Source organism: Elephas maximus, chromosome X (assembly GCF_024166365.1).
Source record: "Elephas maximus indicus isolate mEleMax1 chromosome X, mEleMax1 primary haplotype, whole genome shotgun sequence".
Classification (NCBI taxonomy): Eukaryota; Metazoa; Chordata; class Mammalia; order Proboscidea; family Elephantidae; genus Elephas; species Elephas maximus.
The window spans coordinates 937,559-960,261 of record NC_064846.1 but is presented as its reverse complement, the minus strand read 5'-3'; the positions used below and the strand labels follow the sequence as shown (position 1 = coordinate 960,261).

General features: G+C 41.3%; 3 protein-coding genes across 9 annotated transcripts in view; 1 reads left to right on the top strand and 2 right to left on the bottom strand.

Annotated features, from left to right (window-relative positions):
• Window positions 1–4,062: 4,062 nt before the first annotated feature.
• Window positions 4,063–13,639, bottom strand: CMC4 (C-X9-C motif containing 4). 5 transcript variants are annotated; one of them, XM_049872432.1, is made up of 3 exons: window positions 13,550–13,639; window positions 6,442–6,509; window positions 4,063–4,449 (listed from the first exon to the last, which is right to left on the bottom strand). In XM_049872432.1, exons 2-3 carry the CDS (start codon window positions 6,497–6,499, stop codon window positions 4,301–4,303), a joined length of 207 nt encoding a protein of 68 aa, XP_049728389.1. In that variant the 5' UTR covers window positions 6,500–6,509; window positions 13,550–13,639; the 3' UTR covers window positions 4,063–4,300. The 5 variants fall into 5 exon arrangements, with proteins under 5 accessions (XP_049728389.1, XP_049728387.1, XP_049728390.1 ...); XM_049872430.1 differs by lacking the exon at window positions 13,550–13,639 and adding an exon at window positions 13,299–13,384; XM_049872433.1 differs by lacking the exon at window positions 13,550–13,639 and adding an exon at window positions 8,115–8,201.
• MTCP1 (mature T cell proliferation 1) lies at window positions 6,475–13,638 on the bottom strand. Of its 3 annotated transcripts, none has more exons than XM_049872428.1 (5): window positions 8,396–13,301; window positions 8,115–8,285; window positions 7,988–8,039; window positions 7,864–7,899; window positions 6,475–6,509 (listed from the first exon to the last, which is right to left on the bottom strand). In XM_049872428.1, exons 1-3 carry the CDS (start codon window positions 8,498–8,500, stop codon window positions 7,992–7,994), a joined length of 324 nt encoding a protein of 107 aa, XP_049728385.1. In that variant the 5' UTR covers window positions 8,501–13,301; the 3' UTR covers window positions 6,475–6,509; window positions 7,864–7,899; window positions 7,988–7,991. The 3 variants fall into 3 exon arrangements, with proteins under 3 accessions (XP_049728385.1, XP_049728384.1, XP_049728383.1); XM_049872427.1 differs by lacking the exon at window positions 6,475–6,509 and adding an exon at window positions 13,550–13,638 and having other exon boundaries at window positions 7,810–7,899; window positions 8,396–8,547; XM_049872426.1 differs by lacking the exon at window positions 6,475–6,509 and having other exon boundaries at window positions 7,810–7,899; window positions 8,396–8,547; window positions 13,299–13,379.
• Window positions 13,640–13,937: 298 nt separating the features above from the next.
• The window catches only part of BRCC3 (BRCA1/BRCA2-containing complex subunit 3), a 68,148-nt gene continuing 59,382 nt past the window's right edge, over window positions 13,938–22,703 (top strand). Inside the window, exons 1-4 of the mRNA XM_049871772.1 lie at window positions 13,938–14,130; window positions 15,215–15,231; window positions 17,512–17,566; window positions 21,766–21,885. Coding sequence (XP_049727729.1) covers window positions 14,017–14,130; window positions 15,215–15,231; window positions 17,512–17,566; window positions 21,766–21,885 — 306 coding nt within the window. The 5' untranslated portion in view covers window positions 13,938–14,016. The remainder of the gene's footprint in view (window positions 14,131–15,214; window positions 15,232–17,511; window positions 17,567–21,765; window positions 21,886–22,703) is intronic.

The following is a 22,703-nucleotide window of genomic DNA, read 5'->3' as shown; positions in this document are numbered from 1 at the left end:
TTTACATAGTCAGTAAAACACAGGTGAACATCTTTTTGGTATTCTCTGCTTTCACCCGGGATCCATCAGATGTCAGCAATGATATCCCTCATTCCACATCTTTTTCTGAATCTGGCTTGAATTTCTGGCAGTTCCCTGTCCATGTACAGCTGCAACCTGCTTTTGAATGATCTTCAACAAAATTTTAATTGGGAATTCTTAAATCGTCTGTAAAACCTTAATGTGATCTCTTGGACAATTGAATAGAAAGTCTAGTTTACTTGTGGACTTGATGGCCCGGAAATCATACAGGTGTAGTAAATGTTTCTGGTGCTTTTTTTTTCTTAAGGAATCATTAATTTTGAGAACACTTTTGACCGAGCTGCACTGTTCTCCTCACGTTTTTATAAAGCCGTAAAGCCTGCTTGTTGACTCATCAAAACTGTCTCTCTTTCTAGATTTTAAGTGGTAAGAAATGGCATTATGCTGAATTGACACGGAAATGCAGGGTGGAGAGAGGGAGTGTGCTGTCTCATTGAGGGGAGAGCAGCTGGGAGTATATAGCAAGGTGTATATAAGTTTTTGTATGAGAGACTGACTTGATTTGTAAACTTCCACTTAAAGCACAATAAAAATTTTTAAAAAAAGAAATGGCATTACATATTACTTAGAGCAGTGGTTCACATCCTCGGTTGTACACTGGAATTACCTGTGGAATTTTATAAACTATCCATGCCAAGGTTGCGAACTCCTGAGTACAGAGTTGGAGACCAGTGGTAATAAAATAGTAGGTCTGCAGTTAACAAGGTCTTTTTTAGGCCTTTTAAGTGCCATACAATTTCATATGCGTTTTGGAAACTGAACACAGCTTTAATATTCAAAAAACAAAATAGTTACCGTGGAGTTAATTTTAACTTATGGCAGCTCCATGTGTCCAGAGTAGAACTTTCATAGGGTTTTCAATGGCTGTAATCTTTATGGACGCAGATTGCCAGGTCTTTCTTCTGCAGTGCTGCTGGATGGGTTCGAACCTCCAACCTTTCAGCTAGTGGTTGAGTGCTTAACCATTGTACCAGCCAGGGCTCCAGCTTTAATATTATGGCTTATTGTTTTAGGAATTGTGTGGACTGGGTGCAAGGAAAGGAGTAGGGCTTTTGTCATCTTTCAGTCCCTATTTTACCAAGTGATAAACTTAGCATCACTAATACTGTCTTAGTCATCTAGTGCTGCTATAAGAGAAATATCACAAGTGGATGGCTTTAACAAACAAAAGTTTATTCCATTACAGTCTAGGAGGCTAGAAGTAGAAATTCAGGGTGTCAGCTCTGGGAGAAGGCTTTCTCTCTCAGTCGGCTTTGGAGAAAGTCCTTGTCCTCAATCTTCCCCTGAGGTTTTCTGCGCAGGAACTCCAAAGGACACACTCTGCTCCCGCTGCAGCTTTCATGGTGGTATGAGGTCCCCAGCTGTGTGCTTCTTTCCCTTTTCTTTTATCTCTTTTAGGATAAAAGGTGGTGCAGGCCACACCCCAGGGAAAGTATGTCTCCAGATCAGGGATGTGAACTGAGCAAGGGTATTACAATCCCACCCTAATCCTCTTTAACATAAAATTACAATCACAAAGTGGAAGGCAATCACACAATACTGGGAATCATGGCCTAACCAACTTGATACACACTTTTTCGGGGGGGACAAAATTCAATCCATGACCCTGAGACATCCTGAATGTATGTACATCTGATGGGATGCTGTGTAATGACAAAGCAAGAACTAGGAAGTATTTGAAAAAGAAAAGTTTATTTTGAGTCTAATCCAGTTTCTAGGCCTAATTACCAGTTTACAGGAATACCAAGTTCCTGGGGGGAAACAATTAGAGAAATCCAGAATGTGGGCTAAGACACTCCACTCCTAAATATTTCAGCAGGCAGCTCCTAATAAGAGCATTCTTTTACAAAATTCCGATACCATTATCACACTTAATAGAGTACTAGGTTAAAGAGACATCTTTCTAACAGTTGGGGAAATTTGAATATGGACTAGATATTGGATATTACGGGATTGTTAACTTTCTTAGTCATGTTTTTCAAAAGGTTCTGGAAAAAATTCGTATGAAGCAAATGAGGCAAAACCTTAACAGTTGGTCAATGTAGGTGAAAGCTCCATGGGTGTTTATTGTGCCATTCTTTAACTTTTCTGTAGGTTTGAATTTTTTCAGAATAAATTGAGGGGCTTTGGAGTAGAGAGAATCTGGCTTTGAGGCCTAGCTGTGCAATTTATGCACAGTGCAATCTTGGCTATATTACTCTGTCAGCTAAAATGAGGGATGAGATAATGGTTGTCACCTGCATAGAGTTGTTTCCTGAAGCTTGAGATTAAGTGCTAATCGCAGCTCCTAACATAAAAAAAAGCACTTGGTAAAAAGCTTTCTCTGATGACTTTTATTTTTCTATGTGGCATAATAATAGCTAAGGAGAATGAGATTTGAATCAATATCTGCCAATAGATATATTGACTTAATGAAACTGAAAAATGTCTGAGTTTAAAGATAAGGAACGATTGATTTTGAAGCTTTAAAGGGCAAAATAGCATCTCTTTAAAAAAAGATTAAAACAGTCTGAAACATGAGTAGTTAGTACAGATAATTTTGTAACAGAACACAGAAAAAAATTCTTTTTGATCATGTAGTGATTCGTAAACCCTGGCTCCTGTCTCACATGATAATCTTAAATGTATTGTCATCTGTATATGATGTAAATGGTACAGTTATAAAATGTTTTATTAAATTGTTGCTTTACTATTAACCTGAGAGTTCATTTAAATGATTTCATGGGAATTTGGCAGTTTTCCTCATCTGAAGAGTCTCTGGGTGGTACAGTTAAGAACTTAGCAGCTAACTGAAAGGTTGGCAGTTTGAGTCTACCCAGAGGCACCTCAGAAGAAAGGCCTGGTGATCTACGACCTAAAAATCAGCCACTGAGGATCCTATGGAGTACAGTTCTACTCTGAACCATATAGGGTTGCCATGAGTCACAATGTACTGCACAGCAACTGCCTCGGTTTTGGTTATTGTCTGTGGTCCACACGTCTTGAAGGTGCATCTGTCCAAGTCTGTTGGGAGAACATTTTGCCCTGAGAGAGGCTGCCTGCATATGGCCGTCCTTTCTGAAGACTCATAGTTCACATTAGTATATGAAAAGCTCTGAAGACTTACAGGAAAGAAACCTGCTGACTTTTGTCTAACGTAACATTCCTCAGACTTATTTGACCACAGAAGCCCTTTTTCACGTTATAACAATTCCTAGAGACCCTTTGGGGAACACTGCTTTAAAGAGCACTGGTCTCAGTAATAGTATTTGAAATCAGGGACCTATCAGAATTTGTTCCTACTCTTCCTTATAAAATTTTTTTTTGGGGGCGGGGGGTTGGTAGTGGTTTTAGCACCTATTTGAAGAAAATGTATTAACAAATAGTTCCTACCCCCTAAAACTGTCTACAGCTTCCTTCAGCAGCCTCATACGACGAACATCATCAGGATTCACTATAACAGGCTTTGATTACAAGGGTAGAAAGTAGATAAACCGAATTGTAATTCTGTTGCTGCCTGCTTGACTTCAAGTGAATTACTTTTATTTCCCTCATGATAAATGAGGGGCCATTAAACGTTGTAAAAATCATTCCTATTGCTTTCCTACCATTCACTGAACAAATATTAAGCAGGGTGTTGAACTGGTTTGTTTCATTTTGACCCCCTGGTGAAAATTTGCCTTTCTACTGCAGATGTACTGAATCAGAATCTACATTTTAACAAGACCCCAAAGTGATTCTTATGTCAAGATTGTACAGTTTAACAAGATTCAGTGTTTCTCTAGAGAAACCACAACTTGCAAGATGATCTGAATGACTGGAAGTGTAATAGGTATCAAGGTAAGTTAGAGGAACCTTTGAATTACTTTAGCACTGAACATTCCTCATGGGACTTTATGAATGGCACCAGCAGTCTGAACTCAAATGCTAAAGATAATTCATCAACACCTATATCTGATAGGTTGAAGAAATATATTTAGTATCAAACCAAAATGTTTCACTTAAAACAAGTTTATTTTAGCAGCTCAGTTTTATTACATTCTTCGTATTTTTTATTTCATTACATTCTACGTTTTTATTTTAATATATATTTTGTCTGTTCTACATAGATGTCATATTTATTAACTTTCATAGTTGACCTTTTCATGTGTTTTTTGCTGCTACCTGGCCTGAAGAAAGAGCCAGGAGGATAAAGAGATTGGTGTAAATGTGGAGCAGCATCTAGCTTCTCAGCAGAACTTTACTTTGATTCAGACTTGAGTGCCAGCTTTTCTTCTTCTTCTTTTTCAAATCCCGAACAGACGACAGATCTTCCCTTGGGGTACTGAGCACAACACTTACGCAGTTCTTGGATGACAGCCTGACATTTAGATTCCATGTAGTTGTTGGCTGAAAAACAGATGGGCATACCCTGGTCATGATCTCATGAGACTAAGGTCCAGGGATTTTAGATCAGTGCTTCCCAATACTTTCCACTTTACTGTAGACTTAGAAAACTGGAAGCAAGAGTATATACCCAAGTCCACTGAATTCTTTCTGAGTTAGAGACTTGTCAACAGTTAACGAGGGAGAAAAACATGATTTACAAAGTGGTCAAAAGGTACTTTTATACATAATTTTCCTTTAAGGTTGAGTTAATGGCTTTTGCGCCTTTGTTCTAGGGCAGTAGTTTTTAACCTTTTTTGGTCACTAACCCTTTTTGTTATTTTGAAAAATTAGAAAAATGCATGCACCTCACACATTTTGCATACAATTTAAGGTGGCTGTTGGACCTCCTCTACCAATTCTGCAAACTGCAGCCTGAGGGCCAAATTTGGCATTTTTTTCTTTTTACAGCTTGTGGGCTAAGAACAGTTTTTACATGTTTGATTGTATAAACACAATATGCAACAGAACTTTTTGACCTCCAAAGCCTAAAATATTTACCATGCAGCATTTTACAGACAACCATACCCTAAATTAAGGAGGACTTGGTCTAAGATTCTAGGTCAGTTGCAGCTGGTGGCTCCCGAGTCTGAGTTCCCCAGTACTGAAATGGGTACATGGTAGTAAGTCCGGGATAGAAAAGCCTATTCTGACCAGAAAGATTAAGTTGGTTAAGAGTCTAGGTTTACATGCCCACTGTAGCACTTAGTAGTTACGTAACCCCGAGCAAGTTATATGTCTGTGCCTGTTTTCTCATCTTTAAAATGTGGTCATAGTAGCATCTCATCGATTAACTGATTTAATATGTTTAAAGCCTTTACAAGGGTGCTTTTCATACAGTAGTAAGTGCTTAATGTTAACTCTTGCTACTCTTTCCAGCCCTCAGTACTCCCACACAGTATGGCAAGGGGGTGTCATCAGCTCTTTCTAAGTTCATTGTTAACTGTCTCTTGGCTATGGGCTGCTATTTCAAATCAGGTAAGAATTTATTGGGGAGAAGAAATTAAATGTGAAAATCATTTTTTCTTCTCAAAGTTGGAGGAAGGGAAGACAAGGATGACTAAAATAGCATTTTTATACATTAATATTGTAGAATTTTAAAGATTTTATAAAATATTGCTTATAAAATGCAAAGTCTAAAAACGAAAGTTAAAAGTCAAAGGAAATTCACAAAAAATGGTTTTCTTTGGTGGTGCGTCTTTGGGGGAACTTTGAACATTTTTTCTTCTCAACTTCCTATAATTGCATGAGCATTTATATTTATCTATTACTTTAATAATGGAAAAAATTATCAAAAATCCAATTTTCAAATTCAGACAGCTTCATAGCTTTTTATATTCTCCTGCCAATAATCATTTGCTGATTAAAAATAAAATAAAATCCTCTAACATTTGATCAAACTTAGCAGCCGATTTAAAACTAAACAGGCAAATCACATCAAATGTGCTTTTTAGTTGAAATTTATTTTTGCCTTTAAAGGTTAGTTGCTGAAGTCTAATTGTGTTTTCAAACCTCCTTGTATCAGATCACTTTAAAAAAGTGACTTGTCAGCCGCAGTGAAGTATAAGCAACCCACTTAAAACTAAAAGTGACTTTGCTTAGGTCAGTGGTTCTCAGCTCTGGCTGCACATTAAAATCTCCTTGTTGGCTTTATAAAATGGTTCATGCCCAGACTGTGTCCCAGGAAGTCTGAGTTAGTTATTCTAATCAAGTTTTTAAAGCTGTCCAGGTGATTCTAATGCACAACCAGGATTTTGAACCCCTGGCTTAGATCATATTGTTTTTTATTTTCTCCATCTTTGATGATACAATGAGAAAAATCTTGAGGATGAATTAATTACAGAAATATTACATTCTGAAAGAGGAGTTAATACTGGTTGCTGATAAAATCACTGATCTCTTGTACTTAGTTCACAGATAATTTGGAAAAATACAACAAAGTATTTTACATACTACCTTGTAAACATTTCTGTATTTCACAGGCTTGTTTCTGGCACGGATCCTTCTGTGGCATATCCAGAAAACTAAAACAAGAAAAATTATTTTTATTTTATTTTGCTTTTTCCCCATAAAGACTTTAAAGCCCCTGTACATGGAATTTTCTTCTGAGACAAGCAGTATGCCCTTACAATTCCTGGAAAATAATTACACTAAAAAAAATACTCTTACCATTCATAGGATGAATTGACTATATTTTTATAATATCCATTTCATTAGATCTGGGAGATATAAATAGCTTTACATGGAAAAAACAAATTGAGTTCAATCAACTTGTCTTTAACATTGTAAACCAATGTTGGGCTAGAGGAGCCCCGAGCAGTGCGACAGTCTGCACTCAGGAGGTAAGTGGGCGAAGAGCCCGACTTTGTAGCAGCCTGGCTCTATCACTCACAGAAGAACCCTTGGTAAATTATTAAACTCCTTCTGTGTAAAATGGGACCATACCTACCTCAAAGCATTGATGGAAGGATTAAATGTGATAAAGGATATAAAGTGCTTAGTGCCTGGAAGGCAGCAAGGATTCAATAAATGGTAGTTATTATTCCCAAGAATTTTTAAAAAGTGAAACCTTACTTTCAGTGTATATAAACATTATGACTACTTCAATTCAGGATAGTAAATGCTTTCCTAGAAATCAGCAATATTTGGTGCTATTATTACTTCCTGAGAAAGGGGCTAGTTAAAAGCAGCTAAAATGATGTTTGGTGCTCTTGCAGAAACCAGCCTATTTAAAGTATCTGTAACCAGAAAATGAGTTTAAGTTCCCGCGATTTTGGTCAGCAGCTTCTAATAATTTGAAGACACAATTTCAGGAAGGAAAAAGGCCCAGAAGACTCTGTAGCTATTTTTATCAATGTGACTACTCTCTCTCTCTCTCTTTCAGAACCCCTTAAGTTCTCAGTAGATCCAAGTTAGGTCAGTACTGGGATGGGAAACACTGGAGCAAAACCTAGGATATTTACAAGATGGGAGAAGGAAAGGCAGGTGAATTGTTGCAGAGCAAATAAGCAACAAATACATGTTGATGCTGCTAGGAGCTGCTCTCTTCTCTAAATCAGTACCAAGTCCTTGGTGGTCAGGGCATCTTTCTGTAGCAGGTGCTGACTTTTGTGGGATTCATCAGATCCCATTTCCAGCCGATGATGTCCATTAAAGGTTCTATGGCAATTTCCAAAGGAGTCAATTTCAAGTTACTGGATCCTGACTAAATGTTAACTTGCTTTCTGCCTGTGTAACCCTGTCTCTGCAGTTTCACTTGCAGTATTCTTCATGACCCTTCCTAAACTTTTATGAACAGTTTTTCAACCCACTCCCTCCCCCCAGGCCCAAGGGTGGGTGCACTGCAGTGGTGGATGAAGTGATTGCCATATACTGAACAGAACAAACGCGCATATCTTCCTAGAATCCCAGCACCTGGAAAAAAAATAAATCATTAAAATCACCACAACCAAATATAGTGAAAAAGAAAGGAGGTGGGTTGGGAAGAAATATAAATACATACCAGGTTAATCATCAGGCAAAAGCTTGAGCAACAGCTCCTGTACTCCCCTGACCTGTCAGAAAAAGAAGTTTATAGAGTACTTACAAGAGTCCCAACACAATGAAAAATTATTAAACAAAATGTATACCATTAAATGATGCTGTATCTGCCACAAGCGAGAGTTGTTATCCATGTAGCGCTCCTCGGGATAGAGTTGCCACATGAGAGGTAGCTGGGAGGTCAGGAGGTGACTTGGCCTAGCTGCGTCACCTAAGGGAACCTGAACTTGCTGGACTCGTGCTCTTAGGAAACTTGTCTCCTAAGGAAAGGAATGATCAAAAAGAAAAGCCAAAGACTTCAGAAAATTGAGACTGGATAGAAACTACATTGCTTGAAAGCAAAATAAATAAGTAAAACTTAAACAGTTACCTCTTCCAGGACAGCAACCCACGTGCGCTGGTATTCATCGCGGTAGATACCCTCTTGGTGAACCCAGAGGTGATCGGGTGGAGCCCCCACATCCTCTCCTGCCATTCTGGGCTTTGGGTTCCAATTCTATCCCTGCTTTTCTCCACCTAAGCCTGCAGCACCCGCGCACAGGACACAGGTGTGACTTTTTGGGTTTGAATGAATTCACCAGTGAGCTAGGTGACCTGGTACTAGCAACCGCCAACCAGAACCAAACCTAATATATGTCTATTGGCAGACACAGAACTGAGGAAATAAGAAGCTCCCAGCAAGACAACTGGAGTGACACCCAGGCAGAGCCTCAGGTAATGCCAACTGTTGACTGTGAAGCACTCAAGAATCGACTAGAAGAGTTCTGTGAAAATGTGGCCTGGCACTACAGAAAGCTCAGCAGTGGTCTCATGTTCTCATGAAAAGTATAAAATAAGCACACCTCCTGGCCCTTTTGGATGGTAGGGTGAAAAAAAAAATCCATTGCCGGCGAGTGGATTGTGACTCATAGTGACTCTACAGGAGGAGTAGCTGGTGGATTCAAACTGGTGCAGCTGAGCTGTTAACCACTGTGCCACCACTCTCCATAAGGCAGACTTGGCTAATTCCCATCCTGTGCTCAACCCCAGATCTCAGTTCAGTACCTCGAAGTAACTTGATACACATTTTGCTTAACTGAATCTTCTGAGCCCTACCCAAAGTATCATGGTGCAGTTTTACTGTATTTCTACCTTTAGCATAACACAGATATGGATTGTGAGTTCTGCCTCCTACTTCCGTTAGGTGGGAAAGGAACTTCAGCACAGCTTGGAGGGTTGTTAAGTTTTCAAGGTGAGGTTGTCAGTAGTAAACCAGATGCCAGAAGGCAGTATGATGTGGACCAGGAAAGAACCTAACATTTAAAAAGCTAGCCATAAATAGGAGCTAATTGAGACAAACCAGTCCCTTTTTTCAAGGACAACAACCTGGGTCTGGTTGGTTGGTTTATTTTTAGTTTTATTGACTCTGATCCTACCTATATGCTTTACCCCAAGCCTTACTCTCATCAGCAGGTGCCACCACGATCACTGTATTAGGGGCAAACTTTCCCCAAAGTACCAGGGTCAATTCTAGCTCCAAATCATTTTTCTTGCTCTGCGCGTACCTCTCTGCCTATCTCATGACTCCCAGGCATAGTCTAGGTACCTTCCCCCTCCATGAAAATGTAAAAAAATTCTTGCCTCTTATGACTTACTATAGTATCTATATCTAAACTTAAGTACACATTTTGGCCCTGCATTATGAATTGCTTTGCACATTTGGTCTCTGCTTATTTCATAAGAAGTCCCATCCCACTAAAATACAGTATTGTAAGCTCCTCAATAGCAGGCATGATACACTTGAAGTCTCAAAGCTAGTCAAACAATGTTCCTATGAGGGGGTGGATATGTATGGTGGGTAGGAAGGTGAAACACGAAGGTCAGAGTGGCCGATGTGACTGGCCAGGCATGAATTCTCTAGGTGTGAGTAAGCCTACAGTTATACATTATTTTTTTCAAAGACATCTGTTTTCCATTTAGCAGATACAATTGTTCTGCCTTTTCTCCTTCCCAGGGCTTTGAAAAGGAAAGATACAAACAAAAACTCAGTAAATACTAATGCTGAAGGAAAATATTTCAAAGTGTGGTTTCTGAGCCCAAAGTCATAGCTGTGTCCAATGAATTTTTTTCTTAAAGCTGAAGCCAAGTGTTTAGGTACTAGCAACAATCAACATATTGACATTTATATTAGTTTTTAATTTTAAAAAAATGAAATTTTATTGGTTATATTGACATTAAAAGGAAATAATCCCAGTGGAATAGAGGGCAAACAAATTGGAGGTGATGGTCTGACTTACTGTGAGTCACTACAAAATATTCTCAGAAGAAAGGTGGTGTAATGTGCTGCCGTGACCCAAAAGCCAACATACTAGGTATCAGCAGGATGAAGCTGGGAACAAACCACAGCACATTATCTTGGACTTCTGTATGCTACCATTCAGAGGTAGCATGGAGGCCCAAAGAAAGGCAACTGAAGTGATCAAGAGACAGGGAAACTGCAGTATGAGCACGAACCAAGGCTAAGTCAAAGGGGTTAAAATTGAAGCCTAGAAAATCACAGGTTGTATGAGTAGAACAACACTTCCCTAAATGTGAGTCTTAGAACACTTGTCCCCAACATTTTCCTTGGTCAAATAAGTTTGGTAATTTTAGAGAGTTTAAAGCACAGTAGCATAGTAAAAGCTCTGGCAAGTAATGTAATAAAGAAATATTTTGTTTAACTCAACAGTTCCCAAATTTGATTAGAGAATATTTTTCTCCACATGACACTTCTTCACAAAGTGTACAACCTCTTGAACTAAGATAAATCTCTTAAAACCTCACAATAAACTTACATACAGAATGCAATACAATATACAGAACATAACAGACCTCAACCCAAGGAATACCACCTGCAAATAGAAATAGATTTGAAGAAGTGTTTAGATAACTTTATAGGTTTATCACCCACGAAAACACTAAATGAGATGGACACCATGGGGGTCATCTTGATGCCATGGCCAGAACCGCAATGGGCAATATAGACTATTTCTTAGGTATTTTGTAAATTATGCTCTAAACAGGACTTCTAACTGGTTCTTTTTGGTTTGAACCCCTGCTGACAATCTGCATGTGTAACAAGTTCCCAGGCAATGTTAATACTGCTGGTTAGGGACCGATTCTGAGAACTACTGGTAGAGCTGTGGTTTTCAATATTTATTATACATAAGAATCACCTGTGGATCTTGTTTAAAATGTAGCTTCTGATTCAGTATATCTGGGGTGAAAATGCAAATTATCAGCAGGAGTTCAAACCAGAATTGAACCGGTTAGAAACCCTGGTTCTAAACTGCTGACACATAACACAGAAGGACTTGCTAAGCAAGTAAATCTATGCAAGACCATATTTTCCTTTATAGGATGAATTCTTTTGTGTTTTTTAAGTATAGATTTTCTTTAATTTCCAGGTGTTTGAGTAGTTTTAAACAATCATCACTTGAATATACTTACTTTATTTGAAGCCAATTAATAAGCTCACCCAATTACAATGGGTAAAATTATCAATATGTTTGATTGTATCATAGACAAAATTACAGTACTGGAGTCAGCCTAGCCTGTGTATGATTCCCGAATTTGCTGCTGACTAGCTTTGTGACCTCAGACAAATTAATCTCTCCCCACCTCAGTTTCCCAATGTGTAAAATGAAAAATAAAAAGCACAGTAATATAAAAAACAAAAACCACTGACCGCCAGTTGATTCTAACTCATAGTTACTCCATAGTGACCTTATAGGGTTTCCAAGGCTGTAAATATGTATGGAAGCAGACTGCCACATCTTTCTCCCACTGAGCTGCTGGTGTTTTGTTTAGCAATCCAGTGCTTCAACCACTGCACCACTAGGACTCCTTATAATAATATAGTCAGCACTTATTTTTGGAAACCCTGGTGGTGCAGTGGTTAAGAGCTACAGCTGCTAACCAAAAGGCTGGCAGTTTGAATCCACATACTGCTCCTTGGAAACCCTATGGGGCAGTTCTCCTCTGTCCTGTAGGGTCTCTATGAGTTGGAATCGACTCAATGGCAATGGCTTTGTTTTTTATTTTTTATTATTTTTTTAATGCTTTCCATGTATTGATACATTCAATCTTACAAGCAACCTATGGGGTTGGGCACTTAAATATGAGGAAACTAAGGCACAGAGAAGTTAGGTTACTTGACCAAGCTCACATGTTTGGAAAGCTGCAGAGCCTGATTCTAACGGAGGCAGTTTACATACACAATGTATATAAATATTTAGTAGAGTGCCTAATACATAATAAGCTTGTTACACGTGTTGATAGTTTTGTTTTTTCTTCTACTCTGATTTAACTAGTAGAATTGTAAAATGCAACTATGAGCATTACAATAGTCTGACATTCTGGATATGAGGATGATTAACACCAAAAAGTAACAAAGGATTTTTTTCTTCTTGAAGATGCCTAAGGACATTTTATAAACTCAAATATTCCATCACCAAAATGAATAATGAGAACAGCCATTCCTGCCCTATCAGGGCAGGGCATATTAGTCATGAATAGTAATTGAAAATATATGGGTGTATAATTGAAACTTAAGGGAAAAGCTAGATGGATCCCACGTAACAGCACACTTGAAATTTTGCCCAACCTTCACCGTCTTTAAAATTAATCATGGAAAAATGTGCCACGTGATCCCTAAAAATTATGTAAAAACTGAGGTTGCTGGCCCTATCCGTGGGGAACTTTTCGTTGGAACTGACTTGGGAGAAAAGAGCAAAGCATCAACACCACTTGAAGTAGCACCGTAGGAATGATCTCTTTCCAGTCCTGCCGTATCTACCTGGCTCCCAAACTACACAGGAACAGAAAAAAATTCAACCAATATACATATGGACTGGCTGTGAAGGCAGTATGGAACAATCCGTTTAGTTTTGACTTAGATTAGAAGCGTTCCTAAAGTCCACGTGTAATTTTTAAATTCGGGCGTTTATTTTGAGAAATCTGTACTTTTACCCGTGGCACTTGGAAATACCGTAAAATAAAATTACCTTTACAAATAATTTCACCAAGTTTGTTATCATCAAGGCAAGGAGAGCCGAGGCAACTTGTATTCTGGATTACTGATGTGCTAATTCGATTCTGAATAAAAGTTAAAAAGTCCCCCAGTTCCCTTTGCCCCTAGCAAAGAAAGAAATACATCCGATCCTTTGTATTGTAGAAAGTAGCAGAAACTCATCTTAAAAGTGATACTTTTCCAGATACAGTATATAGCTTTGTTTCTGCAAAAGGTTACTCACATGAATAGAATGTTTCTTGGGCTAATTACTCCGCTTCTAAGGCAGCTCGGCTAACACTTCCAGGCTCCCTACCCCCGGCCCCACCAGCTGGGCCAGACGGGCGCCTGGGACCAGCTAAAGGGCATCCCGCGGCTGAGGTCGCCCCGAAGCGAAGTTACAAGCGGAGGTCGGGGACCAGGAAGTGGCCCGAAGTTTGACCAGATTCGGGGGCTGTGACTTAGAAATAAAACCAAATAAAACAAAACCTTAACTGTTTAAGGACCGAATTTCAAAAACTGGTCCCCCTGGCTCAAGAGGCCGGCGCGAGCAGCGATCCCCGTCCAACGGCTGTCCGCTGAGCGTGTAGGCCGCGCAGGGCTCCTCAGCAGGCTGGCAAAATGGGCGCCAGGCTCCGAGGCGCTGACGGAGGCGCCCGCCCGATCGGCCGCCGTCGGCGCCGCTCGCAGACCAGAGTCCCGCCAGGAAACCAAAGCGCCGCCGCTGCCCTCCGGGCCGCTCCCACCCCGGCCGGCTACCGCCCTCAGCCCCGGCGGCCACGCCCTGCCGGAACCGGCGCGGGCGGCCCAGGTGCCGCGGGCGGCCCCGCCCCGCGGCCGCCGCCCCGCCCCCGGGAGCCCGTCCGCCCGCCCGCGGAGCCCGGGCGGGGAGGAGGCGGTGCCGGCCGGGGTTGGCCAGGCCGGAGTGGGCCCCAGGCGGATGTGAGCAGGGCCGGCCCAAGATGGCGATGCAGGTGGTGCAGGCGGTTCATCTGGAGTCCGACGCTTTCCTAGTTTGCCTCAACCATGCTCTGAGCACAGAAAAGGAGGAGGTGATGGGGCTCTGTATCGGGGAGGTGAGTAGGTCACTCTGTGAGCCTGGCTGCAACCCTGCTGACGGTGGGCGCTGGCAGCTCCCAGGGCTGCGAGGGCCACAGGCACCCCTGAATTAGATCCGTGAACATACCATTTGGATTGCCCTTCGCCTATTCCCGGTTTCCTCTGGCCAGCGGACGCTTTGTTCAGTTTCCCGCAGCCCCCCACCGGTCTACATCAGCCCCGGGGGCCTTGCTTTTTCTCTTGCGGCTTGTGGCTTTTGTAAAGGCGTTAGCACTCCGTTGACCAAAGCTGCACCAAGTCAGGCCAGAAAGCCACTGGGGTCTAATGAGGACATCAGTGTGTTAGCAAAATAGTATATAGTCAGCACTGGTCTGACGGTTAAAGCTTCTTGCCTAGCCTCCAGGTTCCCCTCCAGGGCATTGTAAGCAGATCGAGGAACCTGAGAGAAAACGGTTACTTTCCGTTCGAACTCCTGATGAGAATTGGCATTTCTAACAAGTTCCTAGGAAGTTAAGCATAAAAATTACCTGGGGATCTTGTTAGAATGTACATTCTGATTCAGTATATCTGAGGGTGAAATGCCAATTTCCAGCAGGGATTCAAACCAGAAGGAACCAGTTCAAAGAGCTGAAGTTTCTCCCGGGGGTTCAACCCAGTTCCTTCAGGTTCAAACCCCCGCTGAGAATTTGCATTTCTAACAAGTTCTCCAGTAATGCTAATACTGCTGGTTGGGGGTCAATTCTGAAAACCACTACTAGAGCAATGGCTCTCAAAATTTATTATACATTTGAATCACCTGGGCATCTCATTAAAATGTAGACTGTAATTCAGAATATCTGGACTGGAAATGCAAATTATCAACAGGGGCCACCACCAGAAGGAACCAGTTCAAAACCCGGGTTTCTGCTACATCAGGTGTTGCAGAGGGGCAAAAGAAAATGGAGAAATAGAACTTAGTTGTTTACAATCAGAAGTAAAAATTCTCCCAGTCTTTCCTGCTAGTGTGCCAGAATACATGACCTAATTTTCTAGCAGTCTGCATCCATGTACATCAGTTAAGCATAATGGGTCAATAATGTTTTCTTCTCTTTCCCACTCTAGTTGAATGATGATACAAGGTAAGACTATCTTTTGTTCACTCATACCTTATGGTCTTTATGTCATTGCTGTCTGAAAATTGTTACCCTTTTGGCAGTATTGTGTACAGATTCTACAGTCATGCATTGCTTAACATCCACTACATTTTCTCTGAAATAGAACACTATGTGATTTGGGTATTGTATGTTCTATATACAGGCAGTCCCCAGGCCATAAAGGTCCAACTTACAACCAGTAGTTAGGAACAAACCCTTATGGTAACCGGCTTCCAGTTGTACTCATCACCTCTGGGTGTCCTTGGTTTAATTCCACCTGATTGCTGCAGAAACAATTCAAGAGGGAGGGGGACTCCAGCATGCTCCACTGCCCAGGTAGAAAGAGCTTGGGGGTGAACACCTTAAGGCATGGCCACCATCTCCTGGGGAGGGACTTTGCAGGCACAGACTGTAAGACGGAACATCCAGCACCCCATCTGAGGCTAGTAGGAGGTCATGGAGCAACAGCTGCCTTCTCAAGCCAGGTGAGGCAGCTGCTTCCACACAGACTGACCTGGGGTTCAGGGGTTTGTCTTTCAAAGACAGAGGTGACGGCAGTGCCATCAGGCTGCTTCCCCAGTGCAGCACGAACCATCAGCACCCTGTGGGCCTGGCAGGGTTTAACTAGAGCGAATCATGCAGTGACCAGGCTAGCGCAGCTGGCCAGGACAGCCTCCACTTGCACTGTGTCTACTAGCACAGTATGGAAGGTTGGCACAGACCTTGGTGAGTGCCAGAGCTCCTTTGGGAATTGGGCCCCGGGAGGGTAAGTCCAGACAGGCAGGGAGGGGAGCCAGACTGAGGAAAGAAGCTAGGGTGCTCCAATTCCATCAAGAGTGGCCAGAGCATGGTCACTAGGGAGGAGGTGGGGTGGGGGGGGGGGGTGGGGGCGGGGGGCGGGGGAGGTGCCAGCTTACTTCCTCCCAAAAGAGGCAGAAGTTTCTTTGCTTTTAGGGAAGAACTTCAGTGAGCTGCTAAGTATTCAGAAGCAGGACTGCTTTAGAAAGCAGAGGAATCCGAGTTGTGGGTGGAGTACAGGGTGGAATGAGCAGAGAGCACCCAGACCCACCAGCTATTCTATTTTGGCCTAAGGAACAGGAGCATCCTGGGCAAGGCAACACCACCACCCACCCACCCCCCCAGCTCGTGCCCTGAGCCATGTCCTCTCTCTCACCTGCCTGTATCCCACCTGTGGGCCAGTGCTGCAAGAGTCTAGATTTGGGGTCTTTAAAACCATTAAAAAACAAAAAAATCTATTGTTGTTAAGTGGATTCTGACTCATACTGACCCTATAGGACAGAGTAGAACTGCCCCATAGGATTTCCGAGGAGCACCTGGTGGATTCCAGCTGCCGACCTTTTGTTTAGCAGCCGAGCTCTTAACGACTAGCCACCTGGGTTCCAATTAAAACCATTAGGTGGAAATAAACCAAAGGAGAGCCACTGTCCCTTAAAAAAAAAAAAAAAAACCCTTATGGGGCCAAGGCCCTATATGTGGTTGGACATTGTCTCAATGACATTATGCTCTGCATCACTGTATTTTGAATTGCCATTGCAACTCAGGTCTCCCTTATTTAACCGGTTTGATTTGCACCCCAACCCTGATCGTTGGTTTCTGCCATACTTTGTACTTTTTCTGTTTAGATATGTATGCGCTTCCATGAAAAATACGGTTGGGACAATCAAGGTCATTTGTAAACCTGTAAAAGCTCTTTTAAGTAGAGTTTCATTATAAGGCTGCATACTAAAAACACTATCAATCTATTTTACACATAATGCTTTTATTTTCCACTGCGTTGCTTAATATGTTTTGTGTCCTCATTCCCCTGAAATATATTTGTGGCAGATAACATATGTTTTAAGAGGCATCTCCCTGTTCATCTTTCCCTCCATCTCAATTGCAAGTGACTTTCTGCCTCCCTCCTGGGAACTCCAGTGATCTCAGAGATCCACTTCAGCTTGGAAGGTTGAGGTGGATAAAGCTTTGGGTAACCTTTACTTAAACTATGAAGCAGAGCAGAGTATGTCCTTCTCAAGCTTGCTTCCTCAGTACCCAGGATTCCAGTACTTTATGCACACAGATGTGTCCCAGATTGCTTCTAACAGATGTATGATCAAACTTCCAAGGCCTCGGTTTACTTTCCCTCATCTTCCTTTGTCACTGCTAATGCTTTAGGGCAGGAACTGCTAATCATGTTATCTTGCTTTAATCCCTTTTTATATTCCGAACCCCAGCTCTTTTTTTTTCCTAATTTATCCCCAATAGGAGTGACTCAAAATTTGCATATACTGGAACTGAGATGCGAACAGTTGCTGAAAAGGTAAGTGTACTACAATTTGGTATAGTGGAAATTCACAATTGGGGAAGGCTTTCTATCCTCTAATGATGTCAGCCAACAGTTAATCTAGTTTGTGCAGCCCCATATTTGTGACAGGGTGGGGTGTTCTTTCTAGTAAAATCAGATTATGAATTTACTCACCAGGAAAAGAACCTAATTTTTTGTTCTTTGTAGCACATTACATCCAAAAAAAAACAAACAAACCCCTTGCCATCGAGGTGATTCCGACTCATAGCCACGCCACAGGACAGAGTAGAACTGCCCCACAGGGTTTCCAAGGCCATAAATCTTTTTTTTCTTATTGATTGTGCTTTAGGTGAAAGTTTACAAATCAAGTTGGTCTCTGATACAGTTATGCACACCTTGCTGTGTACTCCTAGCTGCTCTCCTCATAATGAGGCAGCACATTCCTCCTCTCCACCCTGTATTCCCCATGTCCATTCAGCCAGCTTCTGACCCCCTCTGCCCTCTCATCTCCACACCAGGGAGGAGATGCCAACATAGTGTCAAGTGTCCACATGATCCAAGAAGCTCACTCCTCACCAGCATCCCTCTCCAACACCTTGTCCAGTCCAATCCATGTCTGAAGAGTCAGCTTCGGGAGTGGTTCCTGTCCTGGGCCAACAGAAGGTCTGGGGGCTGTGACTGCCGGGGTCCTTCTAGTCTCAGCCAGACCATTAAGTCTGGTCTTTTTACAAGAATTTGGGGTCTGCATCCCACTGCTCTCCTGCTCCCTCAGGGGTTCTCTGTTGTGTTCCCCATCAGGGCAGTCATCGGTTGTAGCTGGGCACCATCTAGTTCTTCTGGTCTCAGGATGATGTAGTCTCTGGTTCATGTGGCCCTTTCTGTCTCTTGGGCTCATAAGTACCTTGATCAAGGCCGTAATCTTTACAGAAGCAGACTGCCACATCTTTCTCCTGCAGAGCAGCTGGTGGGTTCCAACCACCACCTTCTGGTTAGCAGCTGAGCACTTTAACCACTGTTCCACCAGGGCTCCTTGTAGCACATTACTACTTGATAAATATGAATAATCAGTATCTGGCACCACTCTCAAGTCTTCCTTGTTGCTGTCATCTGCCTATTCTCTGGTCCTTCTCCCACTTTCCTTGAGACTTTGGCATGTGGTTCATAACATTGTTGTTTCTTTATTCTGAGTCCACACTCTTCTTACAGGCAGTCTGTCAATAACATCATAGTTGTCTACCTTGAGTTTTCTCCTGGTCTGCACCCCTACCCCATCTTTTCTGGCTTTAATTCCTTCCATGGACTAGCCCAGACTTTATGGTCTAGTATAATGCTTCTCAAACTAATCATCTTATTAAACAAAAACCCACTGCCATCAGGTCCATTCTGACTCATAGCGACCTCATAGTGTTTTCAAGGCTGTAAATCTTTATGGAAGCAGACTGCCACATCTTTCTCCCACAGAGCAGCTGGTAGTTTTGAGCCACCAACCTTTTGGTTATCAATCGAGTGCTTTAACCACTGCACCACCAGGGTTCATAGGACTAGTTTATTTCTTTTCCAGTCTGTTGAAAATTAATCCTTTTGGAAAATTCAATAAAGGTTAGTTACTTTCTCCCCTTCCTGACAAGCAGATGATACAGGTAATAAAAGCCATTGGGCAAAAATCCATTTACTTGTTACCCCTATATACAAACTTCTCAGTGTTAACCACTTTCCATATCAGGGAAAGGAGTCCTCTTCCTAGCCAAAGTGAAACCCTACTGCTTCCTCAGAGACCTTGCTTATAAAATATACCTCTTCTCTCCTAGGTCTTCAAACTTTTCCTGTTGCCTCTTTCCGCTTAGCGTACAAATGTGTTTAAATTACTCTCATGTTCAGAAAGAAAAACAACTTCTCAAACCTACATCTCTTATATCCTTCCCTTAATAGCCAGACTTCTTAAAAGAATGGACTACAATCATTATTTCATCACCTTCTCCAGTCAATCCCGCTGAGGTTTGATTTCCTATTCTCCTTTTCCAGCCATATTTCGTTGCTACCTCCAGTGGAGTATTTCTTGGTGCCTTTCTTACTTAAGTAGGAGATGGAATCCCCTAGAGATTTCTTTTAGTACAGATGTGCTGACAATGAATTTTCTTGGTTTTTGTGCATTGAAAAATGTCTTCATTTTGACTTCATTTTTCTAAGGATATATTCTTTGAATGTAGAATTCTTGGTTGGAAGATATTTTCTTTTAGCACTCTCAGATGTCATTCCATTCTCTTTGGACTTTTATTTCTCCGTTGAAAAGATTTGTTGCTCCTTGGAAGGTCATGTGTCTTTTTATCTTTTCTTTTAATTATTAGTTTTTGGCTTTGGCAGTTCAATTACGATGTGACTAGATATGGGTTTATTTGTATTTATCTTTCTTGGGATTTACCATACTTCTTGAATCTGAAAGTTAATGTCTTCCATCACTTTTGGAAAATTCTCCAACACTATTTGTTGTGGATTGAATTGTGTCCCCAATATATGTATGTTTCAACTTGGCTAGGCCATCATTCCCAGTATTGTGTGATTGTCCACCATTGTGTCATCTGTTGTGATTTTCCTATGTGTTGTAAATTATAACCTCTATGATGTTAATGAGGTGGAATAGCTGGCAGTTATGTTAATGAGGCAGGACTCAATCTGCATATCTTGAGTCAATCTCTTTTGAGATACAAAAAAGAGAAGTGAACAGAGAGACAGAGGGGCCTCCTACCACCCAGAATGAAGAACCAGGAGAGAGGCACGTCCTTTGGACCCAGGGTCCCTGTGCTGAGAAGCTCCCAGACCAGAGGAAGATTGATGACAAGGACCTTCCCCCCAGAGTCAACAGAGAAAGAAAGCCTTCCCCTGGAGCTGGCACCCTGAATTTGGACGTCTAGCCTCCCAGACTGAGAGAGTACATTTCTCTTTGTTTAAAGCCATCCACTTCTGGTATTTCTGTTATAGTAAAAATAATATAGTAGCACTAGATAACTAAACACAGTATCCCTTCAAGTATTACATGTACACCAGGCTGGGTCACAGTTTTGGAAAGGCTTCGTCTACCTTTGATTTCTTTGACTCTCAGTACCAGCCCTCTACATGGATAAATTCTGAATTCTCTGCCTTTTGCCCTGTGCCTGGAATCACCAAATGCCCCCAGGGAAGAAGCACTGCCTACTTCTTGCTCATCTCTCTCTGGTTCTCTCTCCAGATCCTGACCCTCGTTGCTTCAATAGTTCTCTGATGCCTTTCAACAGATATTTTTGCTAATTTATTCCATTTGTTTTTGGCAGGAACATTGCTCAAGCTCAAGCTACTGTATATGCCCTGAAGCAGAGGCTCCTCAACCTTATCTTTTTAAATTTATATTTTGTTGTAATATAAACATAAAAGACATTATTACTTTGAACTTAAAGTATTACATACTTTGTGCCTGCTAGATACTGTGCTGGTTGCTAGGGATAAAAACATAAATAAAATATGGTCCCTGTTCTTAAGGAGCTTATAGTCTATTAGGAGTGAAAAATATGAAAATACATAGAGCACAATATAATATATACTCTAACAGAAATGTGTGTGTATGTAATAAAAGAAATTGTATGGAGGGGAGAATGATTAATTCTTTCTCAGATCATCAGGGAATTTAAAGGATGAAAAAGAGCTCACCCAATAGGTAGTCAAATCTGTTTCTTTCCACCATCTCTGTCATCTACTTCGTCCGATACTTTCTCATTACTTCACATCCAGGCTATCTGAAATATTTTCCTTCCCTCCAGTTCATCTTGTAAATCATGGCTTGGCATTTGAGGCCCTACACATTCTTACCCAAACCATCTTTCTTAGCCTTACCATGTATGTTACTTGCTGCACGACCATATTGTTAGCACTTTGAAGTCAGAGACTCTGACTTGTACTCCTTTGTGTGGCACAATGTCTTTTACGTAATTGTAAATCAAGTGTTCATTAATTAATCATTTATCAGATCCTTCCTTGATCTAAATACTAGCCTTTATATTTTTGTTCCTGAAATGTATATATTGAGGTTAGATGTCTTTTATTGAAACATTTTGTTACTAAAAAAATGTCAGTTTTCTAAAATGGAATCTTTAACCTGATAATGTAATAAAATGCAATTCTAATGGTAGAAGGGAGGTGTTATTGGTGAGAGATAGAAATAAACATTTCTGTGGATTTTCCTTTAGGTTGACACTGTGAAGATTATTCACATTCATTCTGTCATCATCTTGCGACGTTCCGATAAGAGGAAGGATCGAGTGGAAATTTCTCCAGAGCAGCTGTCTGCGGCTTCAACAGAGGCAGAGATATCCTTAGTGGTCAATGAGAAACTTTTACATGCTCCGGGGCTTCTGGGTCAGATTGGCCTGTTTACTGTCATCATCCTGTATTAGGCAGTTTCATGAATTTTCCTTCTGGTGACTGTTCCCCAGTTTTCTTATTTACCCCTTAGATCTGATTGCTTGGTTAATCAGAATTTCTCTCCATCTCTCCTTTTTGAATGGATTTTATTGGAAGAATTAGAAATTTCTAACATTCATGTTCCTAAACGCTGAAAGATCCCAGAATCAAATCTTATGACATTGAACTCTATTGAGTCCCTTTCATCTTCCTCTTGTTATGGTGTATACCTTTTGCATTTTATATTTTATTAATTAATTTAACTCTTTTTTAAAAACTTTTGAAATAATTCTAGGTTCATAGGAAGTTGCAAAAATAGTGCAGAGGGGCTTCTTATATCCTTCCTCCAGCTTCCTCCTGAAGGTTACATCTTACATAACTATAGTATGATATGAAAACCAGAAAATTGACATTGATATAGTATAAGTGTAGTTCTGTGCTATTTTGTGTGTACATTTGTGTATCCCCTGCAGCAGCCAAGACACAACTTTCCCATCACTAACAGATCTCCCCTTCCTGCTATTCTTTTATAGTCACACCATCCCCTTACCACTACACCCTCCCCCACTCACGGCCATTCGCCATTTATCTGTCAACCACTAATCTGTTCTGTGTCTCCTGCTTCTTTGAAGGCCTGGTTATTTTAGACTGGATGTCAGACATGGTGAATTTTACCTTGGGTACCTGATATTTTTGTCTTTTTCCAGGATGCTCTTAAGAGTTT